This window comes from Gavialis gangeticus, unplaced genomic scaffold (assembly GCF_001723915.1).
Source record: "Gavialis gangeticus isolate Ggan-Ray unplaced genomic scaffold, GavGan_comp1, whole genome shotgun sequence".
NCBI lineage: Eukaryota > Metazoa > Chordata > Crocodylia > Gavialidae > Gavialis > Gavialis gangeticus.
Window position 1 is genome coordinate 114,622,840 of NW_017729031.1, and position 20,591 is coordinate 114,643,430.

Genomic DNA, 20,591 nt, shown 5'->3' on the forward strand with positions numbered 1-20,591 from the left:
ATTTTTATAAAAGTTACCAAACTATCTAAACTCTACTAAAGAGTGTTGGATTATTAGCTCTTGTGGAAGCAACTACTACAGGTTAACCACAGGCCAAGGAAAACACTGGTTTGCTTTTATTTTCTTTGAATATATTCATTTGAATCTTGCTGTGTGACCATGTGTCCTTGCAGTATGGGACCACAACAAAAAAAGGATAGATATTCTATCTCCATCCCTCCCCATTTTATAAATTTACATTAAAAACAAATCCTCCTTAAGGGCACCAGCTTCCACTTCCAGTTGGCAGAAGTGTTCAGAGGGCTTTGGTTTGGTAACACCATGCTATATTGGTCAACTCATCCCATGTAAGGAATGGTCAGAATTCAAAACATCTTTACTTCACTTCTCAAGAACATGTCTTCCTCTACTACAAGCTTGCTCCCTGGACAGGACAGCACAAGTATTTTACTCTAATTCAAAGATATGTTAATAGCCTGTTTACTCCACCAGAAAGGCGGCCCTGGTAGACAGGATGGAGGGCATAGTAGAAAAGGGCTGCCCAAAAACACAGTCTCTATGATTCTCGCTCCATTATTCACTTAGAGGAACCAGTATCATAACAACGAAGCCTCCACTTTTAGAGCGAAAGGAACCACTTTGATCTACTCTTAACCTACTACACAACACAGACCATGGCATTTCACCCAGTGAACACTGTATCAAACCCAATACTTGAGATGGAGCAGGTGCTTTAGAAGCAACTGGTTGTGATGCAAAGATTGAATGATGGAGAATTTACCACATCCTTAGGAAAGTTGTCCTAACTGTTAAATACTCTGTCAAAAGTGGGTAGCCCTAGTATTCTGAATGTGTGTATCTCCACAATTTCAGCCACCGGATTCTTTTATGCCTTGGTCTACCAAACCAGAAAACCTGGGTTGGGCTTCTGAAACGTCAAGTCAACCAAACCCAAATGACAGAAATGAAAGTCACTACTGAATGAGTCTCATATCAAAACAGTTTTTAAAAAAATCCAATGGCTAAATGAAATCGCTACCAAGGAGACCCCTAACTGGTGACTGAAGGCAGACATAGCATTTTCAGCAACTGGCAAAAACACGTGAAAACCAGTGGCAAGCAGTGGCAAACTCTTTATGACTAGAGGGCACTCCATAGATACTAGTAACCCTGCCTGCAAGAGCCTGTTGGCTTGGAGATCTCCTGAAAAGAAACTGAATGTATTACCTAGTGTATTACTGAATGTACTACTCAGACATACCCAGTGAATTCTTTGGTCACATTTCCATAATCCATTTGTTATTCTAATTAAATGGAGAGAGTGTAATAGATGGTCAAAAAGTTATGCATGTCCACAGGTGTGTGTCACCAATCAGATCTATCTTTGGTAATTCAAAGACAATAATTGTATCACCATTAAAAGGAGCTGCCCCTTTTAAAATTCCATTTTCAGGGAAGCCACAATTTACTACAGAAAAATTCCTAGTACATAGCACAGAAAAAGGAAGTCTACTGAAATCTGGCGATAAAGAAAAACGGTTAGAGGTGGAGAGAAAGAATTGCAGGCACTGAGCACAGCCTACCCCACATCTGTGCTAATACCTTCCACCCTGATCTACTGCACCCTGTATGAGTCTCACCTTGGCCCACCTGCATGTGGGATCTGCCAATCAAAGAACTGCTGAAAAGTTTTGAGATATGGACTAAAAGCTTCTGCTGGAGAGTGGAGTAGGAACAAACTAGCAGATACTTGGAAGTGAAAAAGATGAGCTTGGGCCTGAGTTGAAGAGATAAAGGCTGGTTTTTTGTTTTGCTAAATCACAACCACATCAGAGCACACTGTTCTCAGCTGTACAAGCAGTGTGTGTTTCTGAGCTTAGGAGCACAGCACTAAGGAAGAACATGTAATGTGCACTGATCCAGAAATTTATTTGGTACCTATGCCACCTAGAAAAGGGTCTCAAAAATGAGGATTTAAATCAGGTTTAAAAAGAGAGTGTGATGCCAAAAAGCACAAGTTGGAGTGAGTGATCATGACAGCTTTCTAATCTAGAGTGCATGCAGCCTCCTGTTCTCACTGTGTCAAGTGACAAAGGGGTGAAATTTCCAAACATTTGATGATGGCTCATCTCTGCTCCCTCTGAATGCAGTTAGACCAGCACTGGGTGCTTTTGAAAATCCCACCTGGAATTTCAGTCAAATGTAAGTTCAGCACAGACAAGAAAAGCCTTTTCAGATCACATACTTTAAGTTAGTATATCCCCTTCATTAAACAGATCTTTTGTCAGCTCAGTTAAGAAGATGCAAAAGATCTCTCTCTATGTAGATACACTGTGTGGCACAGTGGTTAGCTTTGTAAATTAGGTCTATGTACCTGGGTCTACAGAAGTACTTATCACTTCAGTATTAAAACAAGTACAAAAACATGCCTGATTTGAAGATGAAATGCTAAGTTAGACTTATAATGGGTGCCAACTTCGTCACATGTAAAGTGAAAATTAGACATAGTGATATGAAGATAGACAACTCCGTGCACAGATTCAAAAAGCAAACCAGCGGCACTGCACAGTTAAAAAAAGAGGGCGGGGGGGGGTCATTTTACAGAAGAATGACACTCCTTCTGGCTAAAATCCACAGGGTCAAGACTTCGGTTTTCACAGGATGAAGCCTCCTTCTACACAGTGGAAGATGCCCATCTGTCTGCCAATATAGAAAGATGACTAGAACTTAGGCCACAGCTGCCTAAGAGAAGAATGCAATTGGATGAAAAGCTATGGTTCCCCCAAAGAAAAATGGTGGTGACACCTAAAGCATATTGCCTTTTCCTGGTAGAGATAGGGAGAACTGCATAGCTGCTGGTGCAGCTAGGAAGAGCAGCATTACAGGAGAAAAAACTATAACTGCTGGCAAAATGCCAGCTTTGTGCCTAGGCATGGTTTCTGTTTCACTACTTTCAAAGAACAAGTACTTCACTTACCTTCAGCGATGTCTCCTGCAGCTTGGTCTTCAAGGTTAGGAGTGGCTCCCACACCTGCTTCCTCAGCTTGTTCACAAGAAAAAGAAAACAGATGCAAAAGATGGATTAAAATATTCACAAACCCCCCACCTTTCCCCCACCTCTTAACTCCAGCTATAATGGAACCAGAGGTACCATTATGCCAGAGGCTCTGAACAAGGCCATGCTGTACCAGAATGGCAGATAAAACTTAACTGCAATGGATTCACCATTAGTCATTCTGTCATGCTAAATCAAGGTAAGGCTTCATCTGATCAAGCCCTGGATGACATTGGCCAGGACTTGATACTGCAGAGGAAGGGGCTGAAAACTGAGGTGCAAGAAAAGTCCTTTTGCACAGCGAAACGGCTATCCTGAACATTTCTAGCACTACACTAAAAATGCCTGAGGGTAAATTTAAAAGATTAAAAAAAAAGACAGACACAACAATAGGTTTCGTAAGATAGGTCAGAGCTGAGCTGACACCAGTACATAAACAATAATATAAATACAACCACTATCTTCATCCCTCACAGGGCATAAAGGGCAAAATAAATACAACTGCTTCTTAGTTGCTCTGGAAGCACAGACTGTGGACAGACAAACTGAAGTAACACAATATGGTTAAGAATTTCTTCTGAAAGAATGAGAGTTAAAACTCCAGTAGTGTAAGTTGCATTAATTTAGGCTTCATCTGTCTACAAAATGCAGATCATTACCTACTCCCACACCACCCAGTGGCAAGGTGCTGTAATGGCACCTATTATCATGAGACAGCAGCATGTTGGCCTCTTCTGACACTGGTGCTGCACCAGTATGCAAACCCCATATAGAGTTACACCACAGTGAATACATGTTCACACTCACAAGATCCTACATGTACTCCACATTTGTAGCAAAGAAGGGCATTCTGGGATGTTTTGTCCAGATGGATGCCCTAGTGAACCACAGTTTCTATAAGGAAAGTAACCATTCTTTCTGTGATTATTACTTGTCCATGCAGATTGCATTTTAGCAGCTAACTCCCTAGGAGTCTTACTAAAAGACTGCAGGAGTCTCTTATCAGTCCAAACATCCGATTTTTAGCAGCAAGTATATTTCTACATGGGGACATTCCTTGAACATGCCAAACAAATTGTTTGGGCTCTAGTAGAACACAGTTTAAGCAGAAAAGTTAAAGCTAATTTGTTTTGTTTCCATGGGAAATCTTAATCTACTCCAATAGTCCTTGCCAGAGCTTCTGGATTGAGACAACTTGGCCTCTGGACCCATCTCCCGAAACTACTAATTGTCAGAGAAGTGTTTGAAGAGGTTTTGTTCTACACAGGTAGCTGAGAGCATGTTCTTAATGGTGTTTTGTTTCCTCTGAGCTGAATATGGTGTAGAAAAGAAGGCAATAGGTATACAGGCAGTCCTCAGACTTATGACACAATTGGTTCCTGAAAACCGCGTCTCAAGTCAAAACGCTGTAACTCAGAACTGATTTTCCCATAGGAAACAATGTTATAAATGGGGGATTGGTTCCTGAACCAAGGCCCAATACCCTATTTTCACCAAAAATAACCCAGAATTTTGTACTCAATTTATTATAGATGAGTAATATAGCTACATTAATGTATTTATATTGTAAATGGCAATCATATTGATTTGGAAGGATTTCTTTGAGGCGACTTTGCCGGACTTTTGAAGGGCTCCTGGTTGGACTTTTTGAAGGGTTCTTTGCTGGAGTCTTCTCAGGAGTCTTGGCTGCAGGTTTTTCTAGACTTTGTTGGCTTTCTTAAAGAAACTATCCAAGGAAGTTTGGACAGATGTTCTCCAGGGAGGTGGGCATCACATCGGATCAAGCGTTGTAAAGTTGAAACAGGGTGTCAATTTATAAACATTGTAAGTGCAAAACGTAACTCGAAACGCTGGAAGTCGAGGACTGCCTGTATGTGTTAACTGAGGGGGAAATCTAGGGACCACTTTGAGAAAGATCAGACTCACCTTATCTTTGCGAAACAGTATGAGGGAGTGCTGTCATTAATGCTTAAAACTCACTCTTCACTTCAAGCAGTAATGATGGCCACCAACATGCAGTCTTGAAAGAGAGAGACAGTAGAAGGAGCAAGAAGCTAGAGGCTAAAAAGTGAGAAGGGGTCTTGCTGGTGTTAAGGAGACCCACATTAAGATCCTAAACCTCTGAATGCTGGAAGCTGCAGTGGAAGAGGAGTGGGGGGTGGAAAACTCTAGATACCCTGTTCACCCTCTCTCTCACATCCAAGCCCTGCCCCTGTGTGAGACAATGCTGGGCTAAATGGACCTAAGGTTTGACCCAGGAAATGGCAGGGTCAAACCTGGACAAGAAAATTCCCCCAGTGGTAGAACCACATGGATCAGATTCAAAATCCCAAGAGCCCCAAAAAGGCAATGAATGGACCAGGATAACAAGAAAAGACACTGAAGCAACAATGGCACTAAGCAGCTGATAACACAAAGTTTTTCCACTTTGCTTTATGCTAGGCTTATAGTTTGATTCATAAAAATAAGGCTTCTCATACAGTAAACAAGTATTGTTCTGCTACACCCAGACAAGTAATATTTCTGCTGTCATGTGCCATGTCCGTGAGTTCAGGCACAGGATCAGACTAAATTTTCTGAAACAACTTCTGAAAGATGTAGGGGATGGCTGAGCTGAAGAAGCAAGTCTCAGCTTGAACAACAGAAATGAGATTTACAGGAAGGGAACCTAGCAGCATCACTGGAGTGTGGAGATCAGGCTTTAGGCCCTGACTCAACTGGCAACTTCCTCAAGTTTTTATCTCCTCTTCCCTAGGCTCCTTTCTGTAAAATGGGATGACACACCTCAAAAGGTTTTGAGACTTTTGGATGAGAGGAGCTATAGAATGGTGCAAACCATTACTGATTAACGGTGGAAGTTCCCAGTGGTTTTTTCTCTGGAGAACTGACATATGTCCATGATGGCATTATTTGTATTTACCAGGCCTCTGTCTTGTCTTACTTTTCTTAAGCCTTTGGGAATTGGCTAGAAGGCACAAAGCAGGTTTCTGTGCCACTGAGTCAAGAATGAACCCACAAGGCAGATGACAATTAGCTATCATGGGAACACACAAGCTGATATGTAAAAATATCAAGTCCTGATTGAGGATCGTCTTTGAGTATTCTGCTAGTGGGAAGGCACTTCCAGCTGAGCTGATCTGCCAGATTATACCCAAGTCTGTTTAATATAGGGCAGGGGTCAGCAACATTTTTGGGCAGAGTGCCAAAAACACCAACTAACCTCAATCTGTAAGATGTTGGCATGCCAGGGGCAGACAGCAGGGAAGCTGCAAGGGGCCAAATCCTTGTTGTGGCAGTGCAGCCTTGGCCCCTTTCCCACCATCCACCCTGAGGCAGGTGTGCACCTGCTGCTGGCAGCAAACCGGGCTAGGGCTCTGTGGACCTCGGTGCAGCTGCTTGCAGCCTCCATGCCACCTGCTATGAGCAGTCTGGGCTCTGTGGTGGGTGGCAGGGGCCTACCCACAGCCCAGGCCAACTATGGCAGGCAGCAAGCAGCTGCACCAGGGTCCATGGAGCCCTGGCCCAGCTCACTGCCAGTAGCAGGTGCAGATACACCTTAGGGCATATGGCGAGGAGGAGACCAGGGCTACACTGCCCCAACAAGGATCAGGCTTCTCGCGGCTCTCCCACCATCCACTCCAAGACATATGTGACAAGCAAAATGCCTTCACATGCCACGGTCTAGTATGCATGCCACCAGTTTCTGACCCCTTGTACAGGGCTAACAGATTTACCTTGTGATGTGTGCACTGATCCTGAAGATGAGCAGCTGTCTGACAGAATGGATGCTCCACTCCAGGTTGCCTGCTAATGCAGCACACAGCAGTGGTGTGGTCTGTGAGTACATCCCAGCAGTGTTGTCTATCAGGACATGAAGAGCAGTCCCTTGAGAGGCTTTGTTGGCAGGTGACCATTGGTATAAATGGTTCAGCATTTAAGTCCACTAGAAGTATGTCCACATATTAAAAGAAAGCCTCTGAATGGGAGTTTTAGTTCACTAACAAAGCTTGTCTTGAAAATGCAGAAAAAAACACCTCTTTACCAAACAGATTCACATTTTCGGATTTCTCAGGTGTGAGCCAATGACAGTCACATTTTATATTCTTGCAAACCTGCAGCTACTAAAGAACTTGAAATGAGCAGGGTATAAGAATTCCCAGATGCTTTTCAAGTGACTTAATAAAGGCACTTTGCTCTTGTTTGTTTGCTTTTTTATTTAAAGAAGTGGCTGTGCAAGAAGCTGGGGTTTGCCATATATTCTTGGTCAGCTACAGACCATAACCTGCCCTCATTAGCAGGTGTAATATGTGAAATAGTTTGTGAATTTTTATAGACAGTATAAGAGGTGCTCTAAGGATGTGAAAGGTTCAAAATCATCGACTCCAGACAGAACTGACAAATGAACTATTTCACCTGGCAAGGACAAAGCAGTTAACAGGTATATGAGGGCGAGTACATTGCACCATCACCACAATTGCGCTGTATATCCCACCCTGGTTCATGATGGCTATTCCATGGAGAGGCTTGCGATATCCTAGGAAACCCAGAACTGTAGGAGGCAAACTACACCTGGGTGTCAGAAAGAATGGGGTCCAAAGGACAAAGCTTGGGGACTTCAAGAAAACCAACAAGGCCAAATCCGTATCTCACAAAATGTGGGATGTCAGGCCACAGTGGAATGATCTCTGGTACCTTCCCTCTTCCATAACTCCTACAGTGAGAAAGATGGCCCAAAGTCACGTTCTCTAGCTCCCACTCACAAGCTGACCCATAGGAGTGAGTAACAACCCAAGAGATGGGCTTCTGCTATACCCTGATGACATCAAGGAGTAAAACTTCAAATCAAAGGATGGGCAGTTCTCATAGGAGAAAGGTAGACAGCACCCAGATGATCATGATCATCACTGCTAACAAAAGGATGATGAAGTAAAAATGTTTATTACTGGTAAACTATGCTCCAGCACAGATATAGGTTTTGTAGACCGTGGGAAGTGTGCCAAGTGTTGAGAAAGCTAGATTCTGTGACAGCTAAGTGTCTTGAGCTGTGTGTAGATGGAACTAAGGTCACCAGTCCTGAAGGGGGCTGCACCATGGAAGACAATACAAGAGACAACAGCATAAACCAAAAGAAGAGGGTCTCATTTTTGGATCTTGTGCAGACGATACCAATGTAATTTGCTGTCAGTATGAGAAGGCTGGTTGATGACTGAATTCAGATGGCAGTGTGTTGTTGCTAACGGGTAGAACCAGGATGCAGGTCAGCATTGCAGGCATAAATGTATTCAATTCAGAAGTATGACTAGTCTTCAACCTCCTCTTAATTGGTAAAGAAGTGGTGATTTTTCCTACCTCAAGCAGCAGGAGCAACTGACCTCTAAGTAACTGCAACCTCTAAACTGAGGCATGGGACCTTTTAGTAACCAGGGGAAACAGGTACTTGACATAGTATTTTGAGTTACCAGAATACTGGCTGAATGGGAATAAATTAGCCACCCTTAACTCTCAATTCTTTCAGCTGGAAGCAATCTTTATTGACTGGCTCCAGCAGAAATAATTTCAGTTGAATGGGTCAGGCAAACTGCATCCATCTGGAGAGGAAGCCACTCATTGGGAATGTGGCTTCTCCAATATACAAGGAAGCACCCAGAATGCCCACCATTCAGGGGCACTGCCAACTCACTCCAAGTGCTGGATTCAAACTGGGATACATGGCCTCAGAACTGGGGGAAAGGTGAAAACAGTCCTTACAATTTAAAACATTATGTTTCAAAGTAATTTCCGCCAACAGGCTATAAAAAACAGAAGTCTTATGTACTAACTGCTAAAACTGGGGGTAAGTGAAAGAGATAAGGTTGAGTACTCAGGGAAGCGGGGCAGGAGGTCGAACAGGGCTCAGGTAGGGCCCCAAAACACACTGCTGGCCAAAAGAATCAGATTTCACACGTGGGGGTGCATTTACACCTCGAGCAGGATAATCGTGGACAAGTACTCAAAGACCATCCTGTTTGCTTTTTGCCTCGCTGCTGCAACCTGAGCAGAACTGGTCTTTTTCCTAACTCTGTTTACTTGCCCCCTGAACAGCTGCAGTTAGTTCAGAACACAGCAATATAAATGAACAGCTCAAAGCAGGTCTTTCTGTGTACATGACCTTGTATTTGTCAACAGTGAATTCCCTTTGCCGTCACACGTCCATTCACCTAATTAGTCTTCTTTGCCTTAAACATGCTTGTATAAAACATTAAGCCTTTTGCAAATTTTACTTACTCCCTTTCAAGATCCTATATTGTATTATGCTTCAGTCCTAACATAAAACTTTGGGATACCTCACTGTTACATTTTTGCCATAATGAAAAATTACCCACCACTTTTTTTTTTTTAAAGCCTCTATGCCAAATTTTCTGACCCCACATCTGAGCACCAGTGAGAAATTTTTCAAAACAGCTTTGTGACAGTCCAATGAAAACGGGTTATTATACTGATGCTCAAAGACCTGTTAGCTGATTAAAGGCATGTTGTCCTTTTACTTAAGCTATGCTGGTTTGGGTCTCTCAGTCATGTCTTTTTTTTTTTTTTTAATTAAAACTTGATTTCTAATCAATTTACCTGATGCTGAAGAAAGACTTGCTCACCAGTAATTCCCAGGAACAAACCCACTGCTTCTTTAAAAGAATAAAAGTAGGTTCAATCTCCAGTTAGACAGTCGCTAATTTAATGAGAAACTACATATTTTTGTTAGGAGTTCAGCCACTTCATCCTTCAGTTCTTTCAGAACTCAGGAGTACAGCACCTGGGTCTGGAAAGTAATGGCCTTTAAATTTATCAATGTACTCTAGTACCTCTTCCTTTTGACACTTCTGCCTCTGAAAATGAAAGCAGAGCTGGAGTAGTTGTTTCCCCACCACCCACTGTGGTGAATCAATTGCCTCTGTACTACGCTTAAAACGATGCCATCGTCCGTGGAACTTCTGCAAGCACCAGTGGTCTTTCAGCTGGTATTCACAAGGCAGACAGCGACTTTCCTCACAGTACAACACATGAGTCCTGGGAGATCAGCAGTGAAGTCCTGCGTGACTGCTACCATCTCTTACACAGCAACCTAGGGCAGTGCTGGATAAAATTTAAAATATATGGCTTACAAGTTCCACAATCCTAAAAGTTCTGGGGATGCTCTAGATGGCTGCTTGCCTGATCCCAAAAGTGCCTGATATGGCTTGTGCCCTCCTTCCCCAGGCACAGAAAAGAAAGATGATGCTGTCAGTAGAGGAGGGAGACAGAGGGCAGGGGGATAAGAAGCTGCAAACTTCCTTAAAGACCCTGGTGCTCTCGGTAATGGGAAGGACATGTGCGCGCAGACAGAGTACAGATTTGGTTTTGACAGTGTGTGTAGAAAAAAAGTACAGCAGATGAACTCATGCACTCACTAGAACCAAACCGTGCCCACAAAAGGCTTGGCAAATTTACTATTGAACTCTGACTCCAATACGTTTTCCTTCTGTATAAGCACCTAGGAAGACTGCATAGCCATGCGCTGAAACACTTTCTGTCCAGAGTCTTTTCCTCCTGCAGTCTCACCTGTGGTTCCTTCAGGAATCTCTACATGGTGCTGAGCTCCAGTCCCATCCTCATGTTCTCCTTCTTCCACTAGTGGTGCTGTAGCATCTGAAAAACAGTGCAGCTTTCATGCGGCCAGGCTGCAATAAGAACCTTTGGGATGTCCATGCACTGAGAAAAAGCACTGGAGAATACGTCACTACTAGGCAACTGAATCCTCTGAGTTGATCAATCACTTGGCTTCCTTCTCATTAGGTGAACGGGATGAAATTAATACTTGCCATGGAAGACCAAATGCAAGCAGGAAGCCTGTACATGCTGCTTGCCTCCTGTGTGAGAGACTTACCTGCCAACATTTTTGCTACAAACACTCACTTTTTAAAATAAGCAGAACAGGAAGATAAGTAGTACCTGGTATGCAAACAAAGCAACACTGCCTGCAGAAAGGTGACTCTTGGTGCTGAGCTGATGTCAACAACCCCTAGTCAGATGTTTTATTAAAACCTTCCTGCATCATTAGCTGGCCACTTCAATTAGACTGCCCAAGAATTCATCTCTACCTGGATTTTCTCACCCTGCAAGCTTCTCAGTAGTTTTCAGACAGCCAATAGACAGATGGTCTTCTTTCCCCACAAACACAATTTCCTCATCATAATAACGTTCTTGATACACAATACAGACAATATCCAGTCCTAAACCAGCAAGAGCTTTTAACTGACCAATATCTTGAAACACCGAGGTTGGAAAGAACAACCTGATCACAGCAGAGTGCCAGCTCACATTTCTAAGAGAATAGCACTTTGACAGGTCCTGAGACAACAGAATTTAAAAGTACAACCCCCCTATTCATAGTGAAACATCTTTTCAGATAAAGTCTAGAATAGGGGTAGGCAACCCCCAGCACAGGTACCAGAGCATGGCACGCAAAGGCATTTTGTTTGGCAAATGCATCAAGGGGCAGATGGCAGGGAAGGGGCAATGGCTATGCTACTACAAGGACTGGGCCTCTTGCGGCTCACCCACCATCTGCCCCTTGCACTTGAACGTCTTACAAGTTGAGGTTACAGTATTTTGGGCACTCTGCCCAAAAACGTTGTCAAGCCCTGATCTAGAAACTAGCTTGCTCTCCTTCTGAGGTTTGCAACAGGTGAATACTTGCTATTACGTTAGCCAAGTGTTACAGACAGAGAGATATGAAAAAGTCAATCACTTAAAATTTACTTATAAAGTCTTCAACATTTCTTATTTAGGTTCTCTGTAAAAACGTGGCCTTAACACAATGCACACGGGAGCAACATAATCCAACTCTCACTCATGTCAACAAAAACTTTGTTATTTCACCTCAACTTGTTAGGTTATGTTTTCTATTTATTCTGCACATTAAAAGAGCAGTGCTCTCATCCTGATTAGGTTGTACAGCCAAGTATGCAGACACATGAGCAAACCCATCAGTAAACTACAGCTCCTCCTGGGCTAGAAAGCAGTATTCAGGATGGCAAAAGGAAGATTTTGGTTGTGTAAGCTACTGTAAGCCTCTGCCCTTCAGGAGAATGCACCTTGGGACACTGCTCATCTGTCCCAAGCTAGCAGGTGCCCTGGAGGCAAGGTCTGGTCCAAAAATGTCTCCAGAGAACAAACCACTGGGAACTTCCACCATTAATAATAGTTTGCACCAATCTATACCTCCTCTCATCCAAAGGTCTCAAAACCTTTTGAAGTGCGTCATCCCATTTTACAGAAAGGAGCCTATGGAAAATGGAGGTGAAGGAACTTGAGGAAGTCATCAGTAGAGCCAGGACTTAAAGCTTGATCTCCACACTCCAGTGATGCTGCCAGGTGGCCTCCCTGTTAATCTCATTTCTATTGTTCAAGCTGACTCACTAAAAATCTTTGTAGGCTCTCGCCCCACTACCAATGCTGCACTTGAAATGTCTGCAGAGGACTACAGACTGCTGTTAGCTCTGGCTAGCCTTCAGTTCCCTTCCTCTGATTGTTTAGAAATGCTAAATTGAAAGGAATAACCCAGCACATGCACTGACATTCTACCAGCAAACAGATAAAGCTGTGAAGCAGATAGCAGCTTCCCTCCTCCTCATAAGGGCAGAAAGCCCATGGAGACAACCAAGATCATCATGCTAGCTCTTAGTTGGATCCAAACGGAATGTGGTTGGAGTAAAACCGAGCACTGTGTGCTGGGAGCACAGTCTTCACAGGCCAAATTTGTGAGTGTAACAAAGCAACTCAGACGTGCAACCTTGGGCAGGAAGACAAGTCTGTCTAGTGTTCAAACTTGCTCAGATGCTTGCAGTGGGAGAAAATTCCTGACAGATAACCTGGACCTAGTGTTAAACAGAGGATAGATGGCTTGGAATATTGTTCATCTCCTTGTTCAGTTCTTGTCTGGGTAAATATCTATCTGAAATGGAAGCAAAGAAATCATAGAAAATTAGGGATGGAAGGGACCTCAGGAGGCCATCTAATGCAACCCCTGCTCAAAGCAGGACTGTTCCCAACGAGATCATCCCAGGCAAAGCTTTGTTTATCCGGGTCTTAAAAACCTCCAAGGATGGAGATTCCACAACCTCTCTGGGTAACCTGTCCCAGGGCTTTACTACCCTCCTAGTAAGAACGCTTTTCCTAATATCTAGCTGAACTTCCCTTGCTTGAGATAATTGCTCCTTGTTCTGTCACCTGCCACCACTGAGCACAGTCTAGCTCCATCCTCTTTGGAACCACCTTCAAGTAGCTGAAGGCTGCTATTAAATCCCCTCTCAAGTCTTCTCTTCTCTAGACTAAATAAGCCTAGTTTCCTCAGCCTGTCCTCAGAAATCACATGCTCCAGCCCTCTCACTATTTCCACTGCCCTCAGCTGAACTCTCGCCAACTTGTCCATAGGTGACTGATAGAGGTGGCATAGCTGGCCACTTCAATTAGATCCCCGACAGTGCTATGCTCGCCATCGTCTGTGGGTGTTCAACGTGCCCCACCTCCCAACAGGGCTGTCCCTGCTGCTGACAGCGGTGTCTACGGGAGGTCACCAGCTCCACCCCCACCGCCAACTTCTGTGGGTGCCCCCCCAGACTCAGTAGGCACTAGTCACCCATGAACTTGTCCACGTCCTTTCTGTAATGGGGGGCCCAAAACTGGACACAGTACTCCAGATGTGGCGTCACCAGCGCTGAATAGAGAGGAATAATTATTTCCCTTAATCTGCTGCCAACACTCCTACCAATGCAGCCCAGTATGTCATTAGCCTTCTTGACAACAAGGGCACACTGTTGGCCCATATTCATCTTACTGTCCACTATAACCCCTACATCTATTTCTGCAGAGCTGCTGCTTAGCCAGTCAGTCCCAGCCTGTACCGGTGCATGGGATTGTTCTGTCTTAAGTGCAGGACTTTGCATTCGTCCTGGCTGAGCTTCATGAGATTTCTTTTGGTCCAATCCTCCAATTTGTTTTGTCTTATCTACTACTTCCCCCAGCTTGGTGTCATCTACAAACTTGCTGTGGGTGCACTCTATCCCATCTTCCAAGTCACTGATGAAAATATTGAACAACACTGGCCCCAGGACTGACCCCTGGGGCACTCCGCTTGATACCAGCTGCTAACTAGACACCAAGCCATTGACTACTACCCTCTGAGCCTGCCGATCCAGTCACTTTTCTATCCAAGTTACAGTCCATTCATCCAACCCGTACCTCCTTAGCTTGTTTGCGAGAACGTTGTGGGAGACCATATCAAAAGCCTTGCTAAAGTCAAAGTATCACGTCCACTAGTCTCTCCACTTCCACAGAGCCAGTCATCTCATCAGGGAAGGCCATCAGGTTGGTCAGACATGACTTTATCCTTGGTGAATCCATGCCGTCTGTTCCTAATCACCTTCTCTTCCAAATGTTTAGAAATGGATTCCTTGAGGACCTGCTCCATGATTTTTCCAGGGACTGAGATGAAGCTGACTGGTCTGTAGTTGCCTGGATCCTCCTCCTTCCCCTTCTTAAAGATGGGCACTATATTTGTCCTTTTCCAATTGTCCGCTCCTGTTCACCATGAGTTTTCAAAGACGATGGCCAGAGGCTCTGTAATTACATCAGCCAACTCTCTCAGCACCTTTGGATGCATCCCATCTGGCCCCATGGACTTGTATGTGTCCAGTTTTTTTCTAAATAGTCCCTAACCTGTTCTTTTGACACTGTTGGCTGCTACTGCCAAGTGCGGTAGTCTGGGAGCTGACCTTGCCTGTGAAGACTTGGGTGAAAAAGGCATTAAGTACTTCAGTCTTTTCCTCATCCTTTGTCACAAGGTTGCCTCCCCAGTTTAGTAAAAGGAAAAGCTGGTTGTACTTTCCCTAATCCTCCTTGCTACTGATATACTTGTAGAAATCCTTGTTACCCTTCATGTCTCTTGCTAGCTGCAAATCCAGTTGCACTTTGGCCTTCCTGACTTCATCCTTGCAAGCCCAAGCAATGCTCTTATACTCCCTAGTTGTTTGTCCAAGTTTCCACTTCTTACAAGCTTCCTTTCTGTGATTTAGTTCACGGAAGAGTTCCCTGTTAAGCCAAACTGGTCTTCTGCCACACTTGCTACTCTTCCTGCACACTGGGATAGTTTGTTCCTGCACCATCAGTAAGGTTTCTTTAAAGTACAGCCAGCTCTCCTGGACTACTCTCCCCCTCAGACTGGCTTCCCAGGGGATCCTGCCCATGAGTTCCCTGAGTGAGTCAGTCTGCTTTTCTGAAGTCCAAAATCCTTACTCAGTTGCTCTCCTTCCTTCCTTTCCTCAGGAGCCTGAACTCAATTGTCTCAGTCACTGCTGCCCAAGTTGCCATCCACTACTACACTCCCCATCAAGTCTTCCCTGTTTGAGAGCAGGAGATCAAGAAGAGCACGGCCCCTAGTTGGTCGCTCCAGCACCTGCACCAGGAAGTTGTCCCCAACACTCTCCAAAAACTTCCTGGATTGCCTGTGCACTGCTGTGTTGGTCTCCCAACAGATGTCAAGGTGATTGAAGTCCCCCATGAGAACCAGAGCCTGTGATCAGGTAACTTATGCTAGCTGTTTTAAGAAAGCCTCATCCACCATAACCTCCTGGTTTTGTGGTCTATAGCAGACCCCCACCATGACATCACCCTTGTTGCTCTCCCCTTTGACTCTAACCCAGATACTTTCAACAGCCCTATCTCCAGTTTCATACTGGAGCTCTTTTACATAAAGTTCAATTCCTCTTCCTCTTTTGCCCTGCCTGTCCTTCCTGAACAGTTTGTACCATCCATGACAGTGCTCCACGCGTGTAAGCCATCCCACCAAGTCTCTGTTACTCCAATTACATCATTGTTCTGTGACTACAAGGACTTCCAATTCTTCCTGCTTGTTTCCCAGGCTCCATGCATTCATGTACAAACACCTGAAGTAACTAGCTGATCGCCTTACTTTCTCAGGAAGAATGAAAACGCCTCCCACTGCCCACTCCTGCTTGCACTTCGTCCAGGTCATCCACTTCCCCACTTACCTCAGATCTTTGGTCTCCATCCCCTGGCAAACTTAGTTTAAACCCTTCCTCACTAGGTTAAAGAGTCTGTGAAGATGCTCTTCCCTCTGTCAGGTGGATCTCTTCTCTTCCTAGCAAACCTTCTTCCTGGAACATCATCCTGTGGTCAAAGCCAAAGCCCTGCTGGCAACACCATCTGTGCAGCTATGCATTAATCTGCAGGATGCACCTGCTCCTGCCCAGGCCCTTCGCCTTGACCAGAAGAATCAAGAAGAACACCATATGTACCCCCTATCCTCTTTGCCCTTGTACACAGGCTCCTGTAGTCCCTTTTGATCTGCTTAGGGTCTCCCCCGGCAGTATCATTGGTGTCACATGGATGAGCAGCATGGGGTGGTAGTTAGAGGGCTGGATGAGCCTTGGTAATCTCTCCAGGACATCTTGGATCCAGGCTTCAGGCAAGCAGGAGACCTCTCAAGACAACAGGTCAGGCTGGCAGGTGGATGCTTTCATTTCCCAAGGAAGGGGGACTCCAACCACCAGCACTGTTGCTTCTTCTTGGTGATAGTGGTCTCAATCCTTCCCACCTTGGTGAGGCCTTGCCTGTCCCCCTCCACCCATGGAACATGCTCTTCCTCCTCTGTTGCTAGGGCTCCACACCTGTTCTCCAAGCAAACTGCTGCAGGTGGAAATTAAGATTTCTGCTTGCTGCCTGAGGTTACAAGCTTCCACCTTCCTAGGAGTCCATGTCCTCTCCCTTTCTCTAGTGCATCCTTTGGCAGTCCTTCCTCCACAGTCCAAGAAGTCTCTTTCAGCATTGAACCTGATGAAGTCCTCATGGTGGAGGATGCTTTGCAGCCGCGCCACCTCACCTAGCAGTTCCTCAGCCTGCTCCCTGAGGGACACCACCAGGAGGCACCACTCACATTGCAAGTACTCCCCAACCTGGCCATCACCAGAAGGAACCTGCAAGCCGCAGTCCCTGCAGGCCCAAACCAGGACCTGGGTGGAAGCCTTGACAGTGAGCAGTCCTGCCTGGACAGACACCTCACAGGTACAAGCACAGGCAGTGGCAGTGTCTCTGGCATTGCAATGACCTCCAGCCATTTTCCTGGGTCTCTCAATCTGCTGCCTCTCTCTTGCTGCCCTTCTTCCAAACAGACCTTCCTTAGCCTGTAAGCTGGCCTGTTTACTGCTCCTTGGTCCCAAAAGGTTCCTTTTTCCCTGTTTCCTCCCACCAAGCTTAAAGGCTCCCCTTCAAAGAGGCAAACTGACCTGTGAACTGCTTGCAAACTGCTCCCCCCCGTTTGTTCATATGCATAAGTTTGATACAAATTCAGTTTTTCCCAGTTGGATACAGGGTCTTCCACCAGGGAGAGGAAACTGGGAAGGTCAGACATTTCTTAATGAGTTTCTGGAGTCTGAGTGTCTAGGCTAGATTCTGTGCTGCTTTGTGAGCTGTTCAATAACAACTACTGAATGTTTGCCTAATGTCCATTAAAATTAACAGGAAGTTGCAAACAACAGTCAGTAGAGAAGAAATGACCCCTTCAAGATGGGCTTCACTCAGTCAGTGCCACTAGGCACATTGGTTTACAAATTCTTGAATGGGTAGATGAAACAGGAATCAATCCTCTAGGGGTGTCTGAATGACAATTCTCATGTGCCATTATCTAATTAATGAAAACTACTGATCCAGCAGCACAGGCACATGAGACGTCCAGGCCTCTGCAGGAACCCCCTCAGAACATGGATGTTCTAAACAATGCGCAGAAAGGGCACCAAAACTACAGAGAAGGGCAACAAGGATGTTCTGGGTACAAGGAGACTTTCAAAAGAGAAGAGACTAAAAAGGCTAGGATTTTTCAGCTTAGAGAAAAGAAAACCAAGGGAGAGAGACTTCTATAAAATAATGAATGGTATGGAGAATGTAAATAGGGATTTAGTATACACCATCTGTTACAAGACCAGAACTAAGCAACATACACTGAAGTATTTGGGAACCAGGTTTAAATCTAATAAAAAAAAGCTCTTTTTACCCAGTGCATAATGACTTTATTAAACTCACTGTCACAGGATGCTAGAGGCTGAAAAATTAACCAGGTTCAAAAGAAGATTGGATAGTCATGCAGGAGAAGTCCATCACTAGATATTAAACTCTATAAGGTATGGATGCAAGCTCCAAATTAGGATTTCCTAGGAAGCTATAGGGGGAAAAGGCCAGGGGACAGGATCAGTCTGGACAGCCCCTATGTAAAACACTCTTCCCCTTAGCATCCCCTCTGTGTCACTGCAAGAGACTGGGCTAGATAGACCTGTGGTTTGAAACCAGTCTGGCATCTTTTATTATGGTTCCAAAGCAGTAAGTCAAGGAGCTCCCACCTTCCGTAGTTGGGGTACTCTTAGCATCAGAGGTCTCAGAAACCGGCTCATCCGATCCGTCATCAACTGGTATCTGGAGGGGATACCCTGGAAAACACACACTAAGCACTTAGAACACATCCATCATGGGCAGTCACATAACTTAACTCCACCTATTTTCATTTCTGCATCAGAAAAGAAGGGTGCCTATAGCTGGCAGTTATAGGGTACATTAAGAAAGTTGTACACAAAATGTTACAAAACTGTCAGCTATAAAAATCAGTGGTATCACCACAAAAGGCAAGCAAAAGAGATTAAAAGCAACAAATCTATTGCATAAGAAATCTAGAAGCAGCAAAAGCATGGCTCCAAAAAAAGAATAAAGCTGGGAGGGGAGGGTGAATCTTTCTTTAGAGACCCAGGCAGCTAAGATGTCAGACTGACACCACAGTCTGAGAGTCACTACTGCTTGCTCTGACAGTTCCACTGCATGGCAGGCTCTGAGCAGACTGCTAAATTCATTGCTACCTTTTTTTCTATTACTGGTATTTCTAATCAGTGCAACCAGGCCAAGCCCTGGGAAAGAAATAAGCTCTCCACATGGATTATGTTGGGCTTTGGTTATAAGGAGACACCTTTCAGAATGCCAGAGCACCCTCTGCAAGGAGCATGAGCAGATAAAATGAGAGAGATGGAGAGAATGACTTGTAGAGAAAGACTGAAATTAATGCAAGCAGGGTCCCTTGTGCAACGTGTGCGATATGATCCTGACAGAGGTTGCTGACTTGAAAAGGGACTTGGAAGGAAGAACAGTCCTTGAAATAGGCCATGGACCCCTTCAAGAACTCATCTGCCTGGCAGTCTGCACCTGTACCTATATGTCAGAGGATAGAAAACTGTTCCTGCACTCACCTGTTTTACCATTGGCATCAACAGGCTTGCCAGACTGGCTTCCCCTCATAATTATCTGGGGCTCTGAGCTGGACTATTAAACATGGAGAAAAATGTGTCCTGAAAATGCAGGGCTAAACTGTCCTGCAAAGTGAGCCCTTGTGGAGCAGTTTCCACCCATCTACCCCCAAGCAAACATACCGTATTCATTTCCAGCACCCTGACCATTTGGCTCAGTTCCCCTACTGTTCTAGCCAAGGGAGGAGAGCAGTCCATGGGCAGTAGCCTTGGACAGCACTTGTACAGCAATGCAGTGTTATATCTTTACAGTCCATTCAGCTGACTGAGGCATACAGAAATGCACCTCAGCAAAGCTACTGCAATGTGACCATACCACACAGCTGCTCAGCAAGTGATGAACAACACTTCCAAAGAACAAGTGAAGGGGGTTGAGGGAGGCCTTGTGAGGGTCAAGCAACAGGAAGGAGGTGGAAAGGACAGAGGCTGACTGGTTAGGCAGAGTAAAGGACAGAGAAAGGCATCTGAGATGATCCATTTAAAAAGGATCACGCTTTAGGGGAGAAGCAGGAGGGCAAGAAAGGCAGGATGGCAGATAGCAGATCAGGCTTTCACCTAAAGAAAAAGCTCACTGGCTGACAAACAGAGTGCTTGGAGGCCAGGGGCACTCTGCTCCTCATTCAGTCCCAGTTGATACGATTCGAGATCCACCATACATAGGGTGAGCATATTATTTTTTAAGGAAATCTGGGACACTGCATGTTGCCCCCAGGCCAATCCCTGCCCCAGGCAAGGGGAGCAGTGCCCAGCCCAGCCCGCCCCCCTGCCCCTGTTTAGGAAGGTGCCAAAGTGAACCAAATACAAGTTTTCCCAGGACACCATGCACGCGCGTGTACACGCGCACGCACGCGCACACACACACACACACACACACACATGCACGCAAGCAGCCCATGCCTGCAGCAGTGCTCTCCCTCCACCCTGCCCCACCCTGGTCTATACCCACCCCAGGCAGAAGGAGCAGTGCCCAGCCCAACCCAGCCCCCACCTCCAGCTGCTGCTCAGGGCCAAGCTGGGCCAGGCAGTGTGGGCAGGGTGGCATCAATCTGGGACTTTTCTCAGATCTAGCTGTGGCGGCAGAGTTCTGCTCAATTGCTATGATTTGGAACTGACTTGGCCTGGAACACGAAATATATTAAATTTAAAAAAAAAAAAAAAAAAAAAAA

General features: G+C 45.1%; 1 protein-coding gene across 5 annotated transcripts in view; it reads right to left on the minus strand.

Moving 5' to 3' along the window:
• Window positions 1–20,591, minus strand: part of MAPT (microtubule associated protein tau) — a 119,271-nt gene that overhangs the window by 30,041 nt on the left and 68,639 nt on the right. For 4 of the 5 annotated variants that reach the window (XM_019523622.1, XM_019523621.1, XM_019523624.1 and 1 more), the window contains exons 3-5: window positions 18,478–18,564; window positions 10,628–10,714; window positions 2,978–3,043 (exon numbers count right to left, since the gene is read on the minus strand). In XM_019523622.1, coding sequence (XP_019379167.1) covers window positions 2,978–3,043; window positions 10,628–10,714; window positions 18,478–18,564 — 240 coding nt within the window. The remainder of the gene's footprint in view (window positions 1–2,977; window positions 3,044–10,627; window positions 10,715–18,477; window positions 18,565–20,591) is intronic. The other variant, XM_019523625.1, reaches the window with a different exon arrangement.